Source organism: Sparus aurata, chromosome 22, assembly GCF_900880675.1.
Source record: "Sparus aurata chromosome 22, fSpaAur1.1, whole genome shotgun sequence".
NCBI lineage: Eukaryota > Metazoa > Chordata > Actinopteri > Spariformes > Sparidae > Sparus > Sparus aurata.
The window spans coordinates 20,669,319-20,686,030 of record NC_044208.1 but is presented as its reverse complement, the minus strand read 5'-3'; the positions used below and the strand labels follow the sequence as shown (position 1 = coordinate 20,686,030).

The window sequence follows — 16,712 nt, the reverse complement described above, 5'->3', positions numbered from 1 at the left end:
AATCCCACATACTTCACCTTTGATACATAAAAGACCATCATTAATGATTCATCTAACAAAACAGATAAATCGGGAAATACAATGAAAAGACACTCACAATTTTTTATTGTTGACTGAAACAAGATCTGGGATGTATGGTTTGAATTCCTGTTCTGTCAAATGAAATAGAAGTTGAGCCAATTAACTGACTTTCAACCTTTATGTGAGTAAATGAAACTTTTACTGAAACTTTTTATGTCATTGGTCTGTATTTTCCCAATTATTTCCTGAGAATCTGAGACAAAGATCTAATTTCAATACAATTTGCAGAAATATATTTAAATAGCTAAATCAACAAATGAAATATCACAAGTCAAAATAAGTTTTAACACATTTATTTTCAGTGTCTGAGGTGGACTTCGCCTATTGACTTCGGTGTTTTTAAAATGACAAGAAAAACATTTGATATGTATTCACTTTAAACATTTTGCTAATTGACTTATCACTGAACAAACTGTTGGGTCATCTATACAACTTGTGCTCTGGGTTCAAAGAAAGCAATAAATTGTTTCACTGGGAGCCCACTTGACCTTTTGTAACACTTTTACCTCATTCATCCACATTCATCATTTCATGTGCGTCGTGTGAATGTAAAATAACCTTAAAGCCACAACACACTCATCTCTTACAGTCCATATATTTTCTGGGTAATGTCATTTTAAAATGTCATAACTTTTGATTCAAAATTAGATTTTAGCTTGTGGCTCTAAGTGCTTTCTCACTGAGGAAACAACCTCGAAAAATGAGTGCTTAGGGTCAAAATGTAGATTCTAAATTGAATGCCCTTTAAACTCATTTGTAATCAAACAATATGCTGATGACACCCTGACTAAAATCAAAAGTGAAAACAATATTTCATTCAGTCAAAAAAAAAAAGAAATCCCTTTAAGAGCAGCTTGTAAAAAGCAGTCAGAAAAAGTGAACAGATGTTTGTAGAGATTACATTTCCACTCCCACTGTAAATGAAATATGTGGACTGCATGACAAAATATTATTCTGGAGTCTGAGGAGTGTTACTACCGGGGAAATCATATGAAATCATAAATCATATGAAAAAAACATTTATTACATATTTTTCCCAAATTATCCAGCATGATAGCAGTCTTGAGTGACGTGTTTTGTTGACTTGGTGAAATTATGATGTTTGAATGGTTGAGGGATTACAAGATCAAAATCATTTAAAGGCCTAAAGTTGAGTGCTCATGTCACAGTGTGTTTTTGTGTGTGCATGTAAATGTGACAGTGGGCTCAAAATAGGAGATGAGGTTGAAAAGCTAAAAATCATGGCCAAGATGCATAAAATAACATAGCAACAATCATTTTACATTGCCTGAGCAGTGTAGCCTGAAGTGTGTGACTTCTCTCTCCTTACACACTGCATACACACACGTACACACACACACACACACGCACACACACACACAAACACACACAGACACACAGCACCGTGAACACAGTGTGTCAGTGTGATCGTTAAATTGCACTCTTGATCCAAAACGAGTTTGCTAGCTGTGGTTTTCTCATGCTGCTCACACAATGGCCTGTATATGGGAGCTGCCTGGTGGCATTGCTTAATTAGGCGAAGAGTTGATTCATTTGCACTAATTGACAGCTAATTAAAGGAGTGAGGGCACATTGAATTGACGTTCTTCTGAGCGGTGAGGCTTTGACTGCAGGGGATGTAACACAGCGAGAACTATGAAATATTGAGTTTTCTGGGCACCACCTGCCATTGGAAGTGGCCCCAAACATATGGACCAGTGTGTGTGTGTGTGTGTGTTAAACAGGCTCATCCTACAGTGATGAAATGTAGCAGCCCAGCTGCTGTTGGTTCAAAGTTTTCTTTAGCTGGTGGAAAGAAGAAAGTGAATTCAGAATGGTAAAAACAGTTCAGCTCTGGTTCAGAGAAGAACACAAGTTATTTTATTATACTATAAGTTAATAAGTAAGTAAAAAAGATATATATTTCTATCAGCCAGCAGATACTTAAAGCTGAATTCAAACAACAGAAAAGGCGATTAAGAGTTGTGTTTGTGAAGTTGTTTCACCTCTTTGTTGTTCTACAGTGTAAAAGACATTTTTTTCAGGCAACAAAAGCATGAATGCTGCGTATTTGATTATTACAAAAATCATCGATTTCCTTGTTTTGGCATCAGGGGCAACAACTTTGCTGTTTTAGTTCACTCTCCTCAGTGCCAAAAAGCTCTGATAAATCCACTGAACTCTATCTGCTAAGCATTAAACAGCAGACAAAAAGGTTCAGGGGTGCCCAAACTGTTTCTCTTGGAGGACAAAAGCTTAAACTTAAAGGTTGACCAGGAGCCAAAAAAAAAGCACTTAATGTATTGTTAAGATGCCAAATTGTACTATACAGAAGTCCTGAAAGGCAAAAAAGAAAACAGACAACCAAAAAACAATCAGGGATCCAGAGTTTCCTTGTTTAACTGACTTCCTGTCCACTCGGCCTCCATACTCAGATTATGAGAAATAGTTAATAATTTGGGATCCCTCATATTCAAAGACCACTTTTACCTCACAAAAAATAAAACCACAGCATCATTCTTTTTTTCTTTTTTCCCCTGTAAGACACGTGGTGACTGGTCGGCCAAATCAAACACCATGGCCCAACTTTGGGCAGCCCTGGACCAGCTGGTGAACAAAGGGGAGCATTTAGCAGCTAAAAAGCCAGATATCTCTTCAGAGGAGTTGGTGGAGACCAAAAACAGAGCTAATAGGAGAGAATGTAACATCAGGTCACTAGATATGAATGCCTTTTTAGTCAATATTTGAAACACAAATAGATAAATGTGTCATTATGAAATAAAATCCCTTTGAAGTAAACAAAATTGACTTATTCTTATATTCATATTTAAGTTTATGTATATACTTAAAGCTCCATTTATTTATTTCATGAACATATTAATTTTTTCTGTATTTATTTATTCAATTTAGACTAAAACATTGTTCCATAAGACTCCAAATGAACAAAAATGCCACTCTGTGTTTGCTGCATGTATGTTAAAGACAACTTTGAAGGTGGAAGTATGTCAATGTTGTGTCCGCTAGAGGCATAAAAACGAACACTTAATGCAGCTTCAGAGAGTTTTGTCTTTTGAGTTTTGTCATAATTTAAAAGCCCCACATGGCTGTAAAGAAACAAAGCTGCAGTCCTGTTTTCTGCATGTCAGCAGCAGCTGCTCCAGGTTTGGGACGCCGTCACAGGACGTTAACAAAGTTCTCTGGAGTTTTGAGGGCCAAACACTGAAGGTCCTGAGTGAGTCAACTCAAATTCGTTCTCTGCAGGAGACCAAGAATAGGCAGTCTTCATGTCTGGTGCTGCCCATGTGAATAACAAAAAAGACAATTAGGGGCTTATTAAGGTCTCGGGGAGTCCGCTCGCCTGCTCGGCCCCAGCTCTGAGCCGCTGCCATAGCTCAAAACAGTCAGGGGCATTGTCTCACCTAATTACGCTGAAACCAGAGGCCCCTTTTTGTGTTGCCACTGCCATGCCTGTCCGATTCCCTTCTCCTGCCTTACTGCTAGTCCCTGTCCACTGTGGAAGTGTGCTAATTAGAGAAGAAATGGGCGCAAGCAATTATGTCATTTCTTGTTAGGAGTCACGACAATGAGGTATATTATTTTGTCAAGAAAGTTTTGGAGTTGGGGCGCCCCTCTCCCACGTTTCCCCCAGTATTTTCCTCATTACGCCAATAACACATCTGCCCATGGGACGGGGGAATGTGGCAACACTCGGCAAGTCAGAGTGCCCGACAAAACTTCAGAGCATAAATAGATGCACTCATACAGAAATGGAGACTATAGAACGGCAATGGCATGAAGTTATTGCCCTAATTAATGCTTTGTGCCAATGGAGCAAACTGTTGAATCGCTGGTGGCACATTGTTAGGATTGTGAGAGCCTTTTGTTTCTCCGCCTTAATAGGATGTTTTGATCAACGGCTGTTTGGTGACCCAGCTCGTCTTCTTAAATGCCGAGCTCTGGGAAACGGCAATTAGCTAGATTAGAGGAGCCATTTCTGGAGCCTCGAACAAAGACGGAGCTGGTTCGGACACTCATCACCGACCTGGACTGTTATAACCTCAACATATATTTTTTTTTTTTAAATTGAGTGGCTGCAGTGGATAAATCAACAATCATTTTAATTAGCGACATGCACATTAATGCATTTCACACATTTGACATTTCCCTTTAAAGACGGTCAGGTACTCTGTCAGAACGAGAGTTACAATGATGGCCGAAAAGAAACACATGTGGTCTCAAGTTGTAAAAGGTAGTAAAAGTTGTAAAAGGTACAAATGGTCAGTTTTGGTCCCCTTCAATTAAGGTAAAAAAATAACCACCAAAGTTACAAGACTGGGCTCTTTCAGGTACAAACCACGAGGGTACAAATAAGTACCAAATGTCCAGGGTACAAGGCAAGGCAAGGCAAGGCAAGTTTATTTGTATAGCACAATTCAGACACAAGGCAACTCAAAGTGCTTTACAGGCACACACAAATTACATTAAAGACAACTGGACCTTAGAGGGTACGGTCCAGGTGACAAGTCAATGTACCCCTAAAGGTACAAATACAAGCCTTCTTTTCTGACAGTGTTTAGAGGGACTTATCAAAGATACCAATTGGCATTTAGTTTAGCCAACAGCGTTAGCGCTTAATGTAATTCCGCACCTTCCAATAGAGCTACATGTCAACCACAGGCTATAATGGTTTAACTTGACAAAACAAAAAACCTACAAGTCACTGAGGGGCTGCTATACTTGCCTACTTGATGCCTTGATTAAATAATTCCCATTTCACAGATCTTCAGAACCATTTTTAGCCCGTGAACACACACACACACACACACACACACACCACTTATATACATACTAATGAACAACATACAAAAATGGCTCCAACACGGGTGATTAAGTGATGACAGGGGGTTTCCAAATACAACCCAGGCAGGACCTAAAACAGCATCCAAGACTGATGGCTGCCAATTTGACGACCGGTAATACAACACCAAGCTGGTTTTCTTTTCAGTTTTAGTCTCCGGGGGCCTGACATTAGTCAGCTAACAGCACCGCTACGATCACTGCACGACTAAACGGGCAAGCCCCGACTGTCTAACGGCAGCTAAACTGCATTAACCACCTCATTACAGTTTGAGTTTGAGTTCACATGGTCTTTACTTGGAACCCAATGCAGTGAGCAACCAAAAGACCTTAGAGGGAAAACCAGGAGACACTGGCTCGTTAAAATATGATACACTTTCACCCAAATCAGTCTGTCAGACATGAAATCTAAGCTCAGTGCCACTCAGTCACCGCTTAAAGTTGAACATATTGATGGGTAAATCAATAGTATGTTAAAAAAAAAAATCAGACTCTCTTTTAGGTTCCACAAACAAGACAGACAAACACACACAAAGCCTGCACGACAGACTCAGCTGAGCATTTAGTATAAGATAGGGATACGCATAGAAAAATAAATGAAATAGACATGATAATCTGATTGTTACTGTAAGATTTTTTTTTTCATGTTTGTCTTGGAGCTTGGAGATGAATATTTCAACTAATATTCTTGGTAGGCTACTTACAGACACATATGTTCTTATCAGTCTCTGAAGAAGAAGTCGACAGAGGGGAAAAGCAACAGCTAACCACTAAACTTACTAGTACAGAACAAACTACGGAGGGTACAAACAGACAAAAGTAACTCAGTGCCTCCCTCAAAGATGCAGCACTGTTCACACACATGCTTGTGGCGCTCTGTCTTAGCATCCTGATGTTGACATGAATATCAGCAAATAATTACAAGGCTGTGTGAGAAGTCAAACCGCAGAACAGTAGCAAACATTGACTGAAGCAAATCTTACCCTCAATAGTCAAAAAAGACAAAAACAAAAAAATGAATGCACTTTCTGACACCTATATAAAGTATGCTGACGGCCTCAATGAGAACTTGCACTCTTTCAATGGCTTGTAATTCATCTATAAGGCATCCGATAAAGATGTATTAAACATATAAATAATGTTAAAGATTTTAGTTACAATTTAGTAGTAATTTAAGTTATTTAAAATGTGTTACATGTTTAAATTTCACCACAATCCAGATGATCTGATCATAAAAATATGGATAGCAGGATCAAGATCATTTCATATGGATGTAAAGTTTGATTTGTTAAAGTGAATGAGTTAATATGTAATGTGTAAATATAATCTGAGGGGAGGTTTGGGTCAGTATTATTTCCCGTCTTTGAAGCTGAAACACTTTCTTGAAATGAAACCCGTGAACCTGTATATATACGAGCTCTAGTAGTAGCAGCAGCTAGCAGACACACACTGATCTGGATCACAGAAAGTGATTTTTCTATTCAGAGGAAGTCGTGCCGCTCTACCTCCTCCCAAAGGAAGTCAATGATTTATTGAAAAGCATCTCCATCCTGTTGAGTTGGTGTGAGTAAAATAAGTTAAAGTCAGAATCAGAATTGCTTCTATATTGCCAAGTAAGGTGATAGTAATACGAGGAACTTGCTTCGGTTCGCAGGTGCAAAACAACAGACAGTACTTAAAAATATTACTATAGTGTGAATATGTTAATGCAATTTGTCAAATATTACTCATAAAAGTAATGCAATACCTGATAAATTGCATTAACATAATTCACTTTATTCACATCAACTCAACATGATGGAAATACTTTGCATTAAATGATATTTAAGTCATTGAATTAAATGGAAATGTGACATGTAATTAATGAAATTGTAACACATGAAGTCAAGATGTGTTATAGGCAGATGTAACACATCACACCCTGTTATAAGTCTCTGAAAAAAGATGAAGTCACTGAACTTTATTCATTTCTTATAATGCTTTACATACACTGATGTGATAATGAGCAATGCTTATACATAACTATGAATATTCATTGTAACGATGGTAATTGGGTGCTATAAAACATTATAACGTGCGTGAGTCGCATTCACAATGCCCCATAATGCATCCCGAGCGTCAGAGTAGGTGTCACCGTGCTTTACTGTTTGTTTTTCACCGTAATGTTTCGTTTATAAGACGTGAGGACGAACCTTGACCCGAGCTGATTTGTGCTCGAGATGTAACTGTGATGCCAAAAAAAAAAAAAAAAAAGAAGCTGCGCCCCGATCAGAGAGGAGGGAAGTGATTCATGGACGTCACCCGCACGTGTGCGCGTGATGCAGAAACCTCATTAGCATGGCTGCTGGTGTGGCATTGATCTCTTCATTCAGCCTCTAATGAAATGTCTGTCTAACAGCTCCTCGGGAGATGCTGCTGGAGGTGATTTAAGTCGCTTTCAGTCTGGATTTTTATTTTTCTCTTGATTTATTCTTGGAGCACATCAAATACACGCTATTCTTTTTATTTCTATTTTTATTTTCATTTTTCCCCCACACCACAATAGTTTTCTTTTGTTATCATAAAACAACATTTTAATTTCGGCGTATGGTGTCTCTTCCCCGCACGCGTGTTAACCAAACCGTGACGCCTCATCTCTTGATCATATCTCAGCTCCAGATCTGTTGTGTTTGACGCGCCGCTGCCAGCCAACCTTCTTTATTCACGCGTTCATCCCCACACGTCCCACTGTAAAAAGGCTGCTATCTCCGCTTCCATCGAGCGCGTCCGCACTCATCTCCATAAACTCTCCTCACGCGTAATCATCCGTCCAGATGTCCAAAAAGTGTGCCGCACATTATCTCCAAACGATTGGAAGTGCGCAATAATTGAATAATGGCTGATTAGGGAGGATTAGGGAGTTTTAATGGGGAAAGGGGGAATATGAGAGTGGTTTTCACTTCATTTCACATTTCAGTGAGCTGAAGTGAGTTTTTTTTTGTTTTTTAATGCTCTGATAAACGAGCGCGAGGATGATTTCCCAGGACGTGCCACCAAAATGTGTCTTCGCTCTCACTTTTCAACAATCGGTGAAAAAACATCGCGCCACTTTTCAGACTTTTTTTTTTTTTTGGTGTTTGGTATCGAAACCTCAAACAGAAACAAGAAAAAAAAAATACATGAACTTGAGGTAGGTAAATAAATCTGTCGCTGTCTCTGCAGCACGCCCTTCATCCTCGTGTCTCATATTTAATTGCCGCCCCTGGCGTGCCCTAAATACCCTAAACACCCCCTAACTGGGGTATTATTGTGTTTCTTCATCATGTGACCCGTCGAAGAATAAAAAAACAACAACAACAACAAAAAAACGTCCAATCAACAGATGAGCAGACTGCCACCAAAGACAAAACGTTTAAACCCTAATTAGAATATGCAAATGAGGGTTCGCGTTATATGGGACATTGGGGCTCGAGCACACAGCGGATCAATCAGCGCGCTGTCCTCCTAATAACAAGCTCAAGTGATTCATTAAGTGGCTCGTGAGAGTTTATTAGTGTTTCTTTTAATTTGACCTCTGAAAATCCTCCTTTTTCCTTCCACCTTGGTTTATTTCTAAATATAGGCTATGTACCTTGTTATCGGTAAATTTATTTCGAAAAGCCTCCAGAACGAAACTGCTCAGAGCGGAAATGATGATAATAAGGTGGCGACTAAAATATTACTTATTTTGTTTTAAAAAGAAAAGAAAGAAGTAAAGTTGCATTGTTTCATTATAATATCATCCTGGTAATTATGTAAAATAAATTCAATCCCCCTGACATTAATTTTACACAACAAACAGCAGCTTTGATTCAGGTTGAAATTGAAATAACTCAATTTACAGCAAGTATTTTTTAGGCTCCTCAATCCCAAATTTCGATGAGTGAGAACAAAACGTGCTCGAGATGAATGAATGAATTTGGGATTTATCCGTATGATCGGACCTGTTAGAGAGCTCCCTGCCGACGAGCAGCATGCAACATGACGAGTCACAGTGAAAGTAACAGTGATGGTTCCTTCTGTCGCTGGTTTTAACTTTAAAAACACTCTAAATTCGTTTTCTCTTTATGACCAACTCAGACAGGCAAACACCCCACAAAGCTCTTTTTCTTTTTTTTTATTTCCCTGTGACCTAAATGCGAGTTTGTTGTTTCATTTTGAAGCTGACAGGGATTTGAAGTGATGACGCCTCTTTCCTTGTCTAATAAAAAGACAAGAAATGCGCAATTTCTTCTTAAAAATGCAGGTATTAGTTATTCTATCTCGTTTAATCGCCAGAAATTGTGCGATCTACTCTGGTAAAGCTTCGTGGAGCTGGAGCGAACTTCAGTGTGGACCTTCTCCTCTCTCTGATTGGCTGCCGCCTGTTGCCTGTCGGATAAAAAGCGCAGCGGAGAGGCGGGGAGGGAGATAGAGAAGAAGCATCACTCAGCTCATTGCACCAGGGACCTCAGAGAACAAAAAGTGGAACCACACCACCATGACAGGGAAGGAGGGAGTTGTGCTTTCAGACACCGAGAATAAACAGAAATCATCCTCACAGACCAGCGTGAACCACGGGGGACCCCCGCAGCAGCAGCAGCACCTGCAGCAGCAGCACCAGCAGCAGCACCAGCAGCACCAGCAGCAGCAGCAGCAGGCTCCGGTCTGGAAGATGGCCCCCACGGTGCACCGGCGCACCGGGTTCGGCATCCAGGAGCTGCTCGGCCTGAACAAGGAGCCGCCGGCGGTGCCGAGGCGGCCGCTGGAGGCTCTGCCGCACAGGGCGCACGTTCTGGCAGCCAGGTCGGCCCTCGGACACCACGGGGGCCTCGGGGTCGGGATGGGGTTGTTGGGACCAGAGGGAATACACTCGTTTTACAGCCAGCCTGCGTTTCTGGAGGTGCTGTCAGAGGCGCAGAATGTGCACCTGCAGCCGCTGCACCGCGCGGCGCACATGGACACGCAGGACGCGCAGCACTCCGCCAGCTCCGGTCAGTGTTTCAGCTCCTTAACTGTGGAAACACACTGTGCGTGTGTGTGCGTGTCAGATTACATGTGTGTAACATTAGCACACATTTTACCCGTTTTACCCTATTTATTCTGAACAATCTTATCTGCGTAAAATGACAAATTAAAGAAAAAATAAACAATAGGGTGTAAAAACCTTCACGGCCTCTGATCGAATAATGATGATGATGATGAAGATGGAGGCTGAAGTTAAATTCAAGAAGAAACAAATTAAATTGGCATTTTCTTTTCCTTCAAAATGCCTTTTTATCAAATTGGTTTTGTTTCAAAGGAAAAGATTGAAAAATGTAGAGGCCTTCGAAAAATATAGGTTTTCTAACTTCTTAAAGAATCATTTGGTAAAAAAATCTGAAGACTCAATATGAAGAAATAATCATTGTACATGGAGAAAACAGATATTTTCTTTATTCAAATTAAACAACATTATCATTATTATTACTATAATAATAATAATAACAATAATAATAATAATAATAATAACAATAATTACTATTATTATTATTATTATCATTATTATCATTATTATTATTATTATTATTATTTGTTCTTCTATCCTGAGCTGTTCCCTGTTGTTTCCTCACAGATTCTGATGATATGAGTCTTTCCTCCGGTGATCAAAAATTCTCCAAATCCTCTCTGAGTCAGAGCAAGAAAAGGAAGAAGAGACGACACAGGTAAAAAAAAAAAATAATGTAAAACTCAACAAACGGAAAACAAGATTATCAAACGATGCACCCTTTATTTTATATCAATGTATTTTCATTTTTATTCAGAGGACTGATGAAGTTCGGGTGCTGTGGGTCTTTATAAAGAAATATCTTTATAGGGTATTTTCGTTTGGTGTCATTAATGAAAACACATTAAACAAAAATCACAATTTATTTATTCCAGTAATAAAACGAGCATGTCTGATATTGGAATACATAATACATGGATATTTTATTAGCCTTAAATCCTTCATAGAAACCTTAAATCATGGTGCTTTCCTCTGTGATCTTTTAAAAACACATCATATTAATATCACTAATTTCAGAATATCTTGTATTTTTCATTAAGAATAATATAGAATGTGTGAGGGAAGAAAAATCACATGGCCCATTTATGTATTTCTTTCTCTCCATGTATTTGCTAAACAAAGAAAAAGGCCCAATTATTCTGTCAGTCCCTTTCTCTTACTTTCTTAATTCTACAACTGTTTCATAAAAACAAAATCATTAAGATAATTTTACCAAATTCACTGCTAAAAACAGACAGTTTTTTTTTTTTTTACATTTTTCTATTCCAGAACATTTTAGCTGCCGTCCAATTCAAACTGCACAAAAATGATCTCTCGTGCTGTCTTTTGTTTTGCTTGCAGAACCATTTTCACGTCCTATCAGCTGGAGGAGCTGGAGAAAGCTTTCAACGAGGCTCACTATCCGGACGTGTACGCCAGAGAAATGCTCTCCATGAAGACCGAGCTGCCCGAGGACAGAATACAGGTGTGTTAGAAATGTCACGTACTAGTCCTTTAAAATTTCAACTCCAGAGGATGCTTTGATCACCTTGATTTAGGAGGACAGATAGATAGATAGATAGATAGATAGATAGATAGATAGATAGATAGATAGATAGATGGATAGATGGATAGATAGATAGATAGATAGATGGATAGATGGATAGATAGATAGATAGATAGACAGACAGACAGACAGCACCTCATCATCCTCACAATGCCTTCAGCTTCCACGTTTACAGCCAATTCACCCTCTCAGTGTAATTAGTTAATTGAGGAGAACTTATCACCCCTTTCCCTGCGAGAGACGAGGCTGCAGCCCCTGAAATGAAATGATAACTACACAGGAATTAATTAGCGCAGGTCAGCGGCTGAGCAGAGGCCTCCTCCTGGCTGCTGTGAGCATTTTAATTTCCCGTGATATTTGACCGCCTGTCTCCCATCGATCGGGCCTGGAAATTAACTTATTTTTCAATCAGCCTCTTCGCCCCCTGGGGTCACCTCTCTCTCCTCTCTCTCACACACACACACACACACACACACACACACACACACACACACACACACACACACACACACACACACACACTTACACTGCTGCTGTCAAAAAGCATGATTGCTCATGTGAAGCCCATTTTTTTTATGAGATGGAGGTTATCATCAGATCTACCTGAATAGCTTTCCCGGGCTCGGCTTTGATCGTTTTTAATTCCAGGTCTGCACACACACACACACACACACACACTCCACACACACGCACACTCACTCCTCATCATTCTCTACGATCTCATCCCGCCTCCTCGGCCATTTTAGGATGCTCATTTTTCCCCAGTTGTCCTCATCCATATTCACAAGCTCGCTGAGGCCATTACAAGGTCTGGCTTGGTGGAAATCAATTTAGGCACTTGGGGAGCCAGAAGGAGGATAATGCATGAGCACACACACACACACACACACACACACACACACACACACACACACACACACACACACACACACACGCATATAATGGACAAAAGACAACTTGTTGTATAAATGAAGCAATGAGGGAGGGAAAATAAATATTGAACATTGAATTTCAGGAGTATTTTGAAGACTCACACTTACATTTTGGGTCTATAATGGACCTTCAGGTTTGTGCATCAGTGGAAATGAGCTCTTCAAGTCAGTCTTCTTCACCACAACCTTTCTTTGGTTCAAGCCTCCAGCAGATGTCATTGTTCCGCTGATATTCATCCCCCCTGTCCACAAAAATAAGACCAGCTGCGGATTGTTACGGCATAAAAACAGCAGAGAAGAGTCAAAGAAGCTGTCATCAATTAGAAAATGACTAAATATATACTTATAATATAGTAAATATCCCCTCCAGACATGTTTTATAACCCTTGAAAATACTCTGATTAGAAATATAACTTGTATCTGATGTGTTTTTCCCACAAAAACACAAAATGTCTCCCACTTCAAGGGAAAGTAAATTTTTTAAGCATGTGTGCTGGAAGTTTCTGCATCATTCAACACAGTGAAGATCAAACCATCTAAGTGAAGTGACAGTCATTTTTGAGTGGAAGGAGCCTTTAAATAGTGTCACAGTTAAAAATGTTTGTATATTTCAAATCAATATTAATCCAACTAATGTCTGACCTTCATCTTGGCAGGTGTGGTTCCAGAACCGCAGGGCCAAGTGGAGGAAGAGGGAGAAGTGTTGGGGTCGCAGCAGCGTCATGGCAGAGTACGGCCTGTATGGAGCCATGGTCCGCCACTCCATCCCGCTGCCGGAGTCCATCCTCAAGTCAGCCAAGGAGGGCGTCACGGAGTCCTACGCTCCGTGGTTACTAGGTAAGCTGCCGCAGAATTGTGTTGGTCATGTGTCAAGTTCACAGAAGTCATTTCACAGTCGTAAAGCAGTGCGACACATTAAAAATGTTTCCTGTGAAAAGGGACCATGATCTAATTTATGGTAGCTTGTCACTGATATATCATGGGTTAATATCAATAATAATAACTTTATTTATGTAGCACTTTTAGCTAAGTGCCTCACGGAAGGGGAAAAGGAAAAATAACAAACGGAAGCTGAAGCAACTTTGCAAAGTCACCTCTCTTCTTCTTTGAATGAAACAAAACGATACAAATACAATTGTTTTTTCCCCCCATTCATTTAGTGTGTTAGTTATTAAGCCCATTTCCAGTATAAATGTTGGCATTGTACGTTACCTCAAACCAAGAATATGTTTAAATATTCTTTATGTTTCAATTTTCCGTTTCATGTCGTGACCTCACTCTGGTTAGGTTTAGGCACAAATGCCCACTTAGTTAGGGTAAGGAAAAGATCACGTTTTGGCCTAAAATGCCAGGTTTTGTCGGAAAAAATGGCAAGAAAATGTTGAAAATATCCAAAAAGGCTGCTACAGTATGTCCGGACGGAAACTAAAATTACCAAGATTTGTCAGTTAAAATGGGAAGTTATCTCTATTGGCAGCCGTCTTGCTAAGTATCACCACACCACCATCTCCTCCTGATAAGACATGTAATCTGAACGTAATATGATAAGTATTGTAGAAAATGTTATGATACATAACATATGATACACGATACATTTCGGCTACTGCACTTCAGGTCAAAAGGAAACCTGCTCTTGTCGCCATTACTGCATTTATTGTCTATTATTTTGTCACGTTGTGTTTGAAAATGAGGGATTACGACGTATTCCAAAAACAGGAAGTGTGAGCTCATCCTGGCTCATGTTAGGGGCCAATAAAAGTGTCAATAAAAGGCTGCAGTCGATGCGGTGATAATCCTACTTAATCAGGACAGATTAGACCAAATGTCGTCTGTTGCTCTCATGTCAATTGATTGGTTTGAATCAATGAGGTCGCTCTAATTGAATAAGAGGTCCGATCTATCGTTCCATCTCCTCATTGGAATGTTAAACACCCCCGTACACACAAATTGTCATCCATGTTAGCAATAAATGTGTGTTTTATCATCTGAATGCGTAACATCCCCCTCCTCTGCAATCTCTAACCTAACTGAACATCGTCTCCCTTCAGGTATGCACAAGAAGTCCATTGACACCTCTCCTGGAAAGCCCGGCAGCCTGACACCACCACCACCTCCACCACTGCCACCACCAGCAATAAAGGAGAAACCAGAGGACAAAATGATGGAGGAAGAGAAGGAGAAACACATGAAAGACTCTAACACGCCGATTACTAAAGAGGAACTGAGGGAGAACAGTATCGCGGCGCTGCGGGCGAAGGCGCAGGAGCACAGCGCCAAGATGCTCGGGACGGTTCCCGAAAGAACAAACGAAACGCATAAAGAGGAAGTAGAGGACAAGGCGACGGAGCGGGAAATGGCAGAGGTGGAGGAGTGTGACTGAATTAAAAAACGGTTGCGGCGTACAGACTGATGATGAAATACCTGCAGGGTGGAGTTTGCACAACATTTCACAGTTGCAGAAGTCTCGTTTGATTGGTTCAGTTGAGCGTTTGGTTCATGTGGAGTCACAGCTAAACATCATGCTGAACCGGAAGAACCAGTTTTCTTTCTTTACTTACCTGCCAGGTGAAATAAAGGTTATTTAGCTCAAGGTTATAAAAGGTCCCATATTATTCTCGTTTTTAGATTCATGCTTTTGTTTTGGGGGTTTACATGCTTTAATGTTCAAAAAACACATTATTGTTGTCACACTGACCAATGCTGCCGCACCTCTATTCACCCTCCGTCTGAATGCTCTTATCTCTTTAAGGCCCCCTTCTCCAAAAAGCCCAGTCTGCTCTGATTGCTCAGATCTCACAGGCCTGAGCAGGAACCGTCCCAATGTGCCTTGCAGGGGGCGTGGCTGAGGGCGGTGACTGTATAGCTGTGGCATCACAACCTAACAAAAGTCATGAAGGCTCCTTCAAAAGCAAATTTTCTGAATCCTGGCTGCAGTTTGACTGATTTGATACTTTCAGCACCTGGACCTGCTTTGTAATTAAAACAAATTTACATTAAATCTCACTTTCTAACAATATGGGACCTTTAACCTTTAACCAATGACATCGCTTCGTCCTCGCTGCTCTTGAAATATTTGTACAGCTGACTCCAAACTACTCCAAACAACTTTTCATTTCACTTTCTGCGTGAGAGTGGAGGCTTCAGCACGGAAACGTTTCCCAACTGGTTGCAGATGTTTTGATACGGAGCTGCATTCAAAAATATATTTATTTTCATTAAGAATAGATTAACTCCATGGCAGCTACTTCGTGCAACAGTGTGGACAAAGACGGTTTTGGAAGCGAGGCTCTTTTTAACACCCTGCCTGCTCCAGAGGTGCTAATAAGGAAGCGACTGTGAGTGACCTATGACCTCTCTGTGATGACTCATGACTCATTCAGCTGGGTCACTGAAAAATTACACAGTTATGTATCACATCCTGTGAAAAGGTTACAAGCCCGTCTTTCAGCTTTTCCAACATTTGTGATGTACATACTGAAAATAATGTCCAATAGTTAAGACTGTACCATAATGTACAGTTAATACTGTTTATCTGTGTCTGTCTCTGTATAAATGTAATTGTAGCCTATAATTAAAAGTTACTGATATTTAAAGTCCAAACATTACTCGAAAGTGTGTTTTGCTTCTTGTCGCTTAGATGTTTGAGCTCCATCGTGACGGCAGAACATTAAAGGGGCACGGTGTTTTGGAGAAGAAATTCAAACTCAGAATTTTAATATTTACAATATTAATGAGGTGATAATAGAAACTCAGAAGTAATTATTTTTACCACAACTGAATAAACTATCTGTTCTCAAGGGAAAATACAGTCCTAAGAACACAGTTTGAAGCTAGAGAGGTGGCAGGGTCCGCCACATATAAACAAAGTAAAACAAGGTCAATTTGTTTATTCAGTCATGAAAACGAAGAGTTTCATTTAGCAGGTTATTTAGTTTTTTGTTGTTGTTAGTATTTAGTAACTACAGAGTGCTCCTTTAATCTGTTGGGGGTGGAAAGTTTCTCTATGATCCCTTCAAGGACTCTGGGAGCAAGGTCCTGTGATTGGCTCCTCCTTTCTGCTTTAGGAGGCGAAAAATTATTGGGACCAGTAAATGCTTTACAGATCATGTGGACAGCTGCAAAAATAAGAGGCCCTGACGTTTTTTAAAAAGTGATTTCTTCAGCTTAATTTGATAGAACTGCTGCAGAGTGGGGGATGACTTGCAGCAAAGCGCCATAGACCAGACTCGAGGCCCGGGTCACAACCTCTGTA

General features: G+C 40.1%; 1 protein-coding gene across 1 annotated transcript; it reads left to right on the top strand.

Annotated features, from left to right (window-relative positions):
• The first annotated feature begins 9,355 nt into the window (after positions 1-9,355).
• On the top strand, positions 9,356-16,050 carry LOC115573698 (visual system homeobox 2-like). Its single transcript, XM_030404591.1, has 5 exons — positions 9,356-9,929; positions 10,550-10,640; positions 11,324-11,447; positions 13,117-13,297; positions 14,509-16,050. Exons 1-5 carry the CDS (start codon positions 9,437-9,439, stop codon positions 14,838-14,840), a joined length of 1,221 nt encoding a protein of 406 aa, XP_030260451.1. The 5' UTR covers positions 9,356-9,436; the 3' UTR covers positions 14,841-16,050.
• The last annotated feature ends 662 nt before the right edge of the window (positions 16,051-16,712 follow it).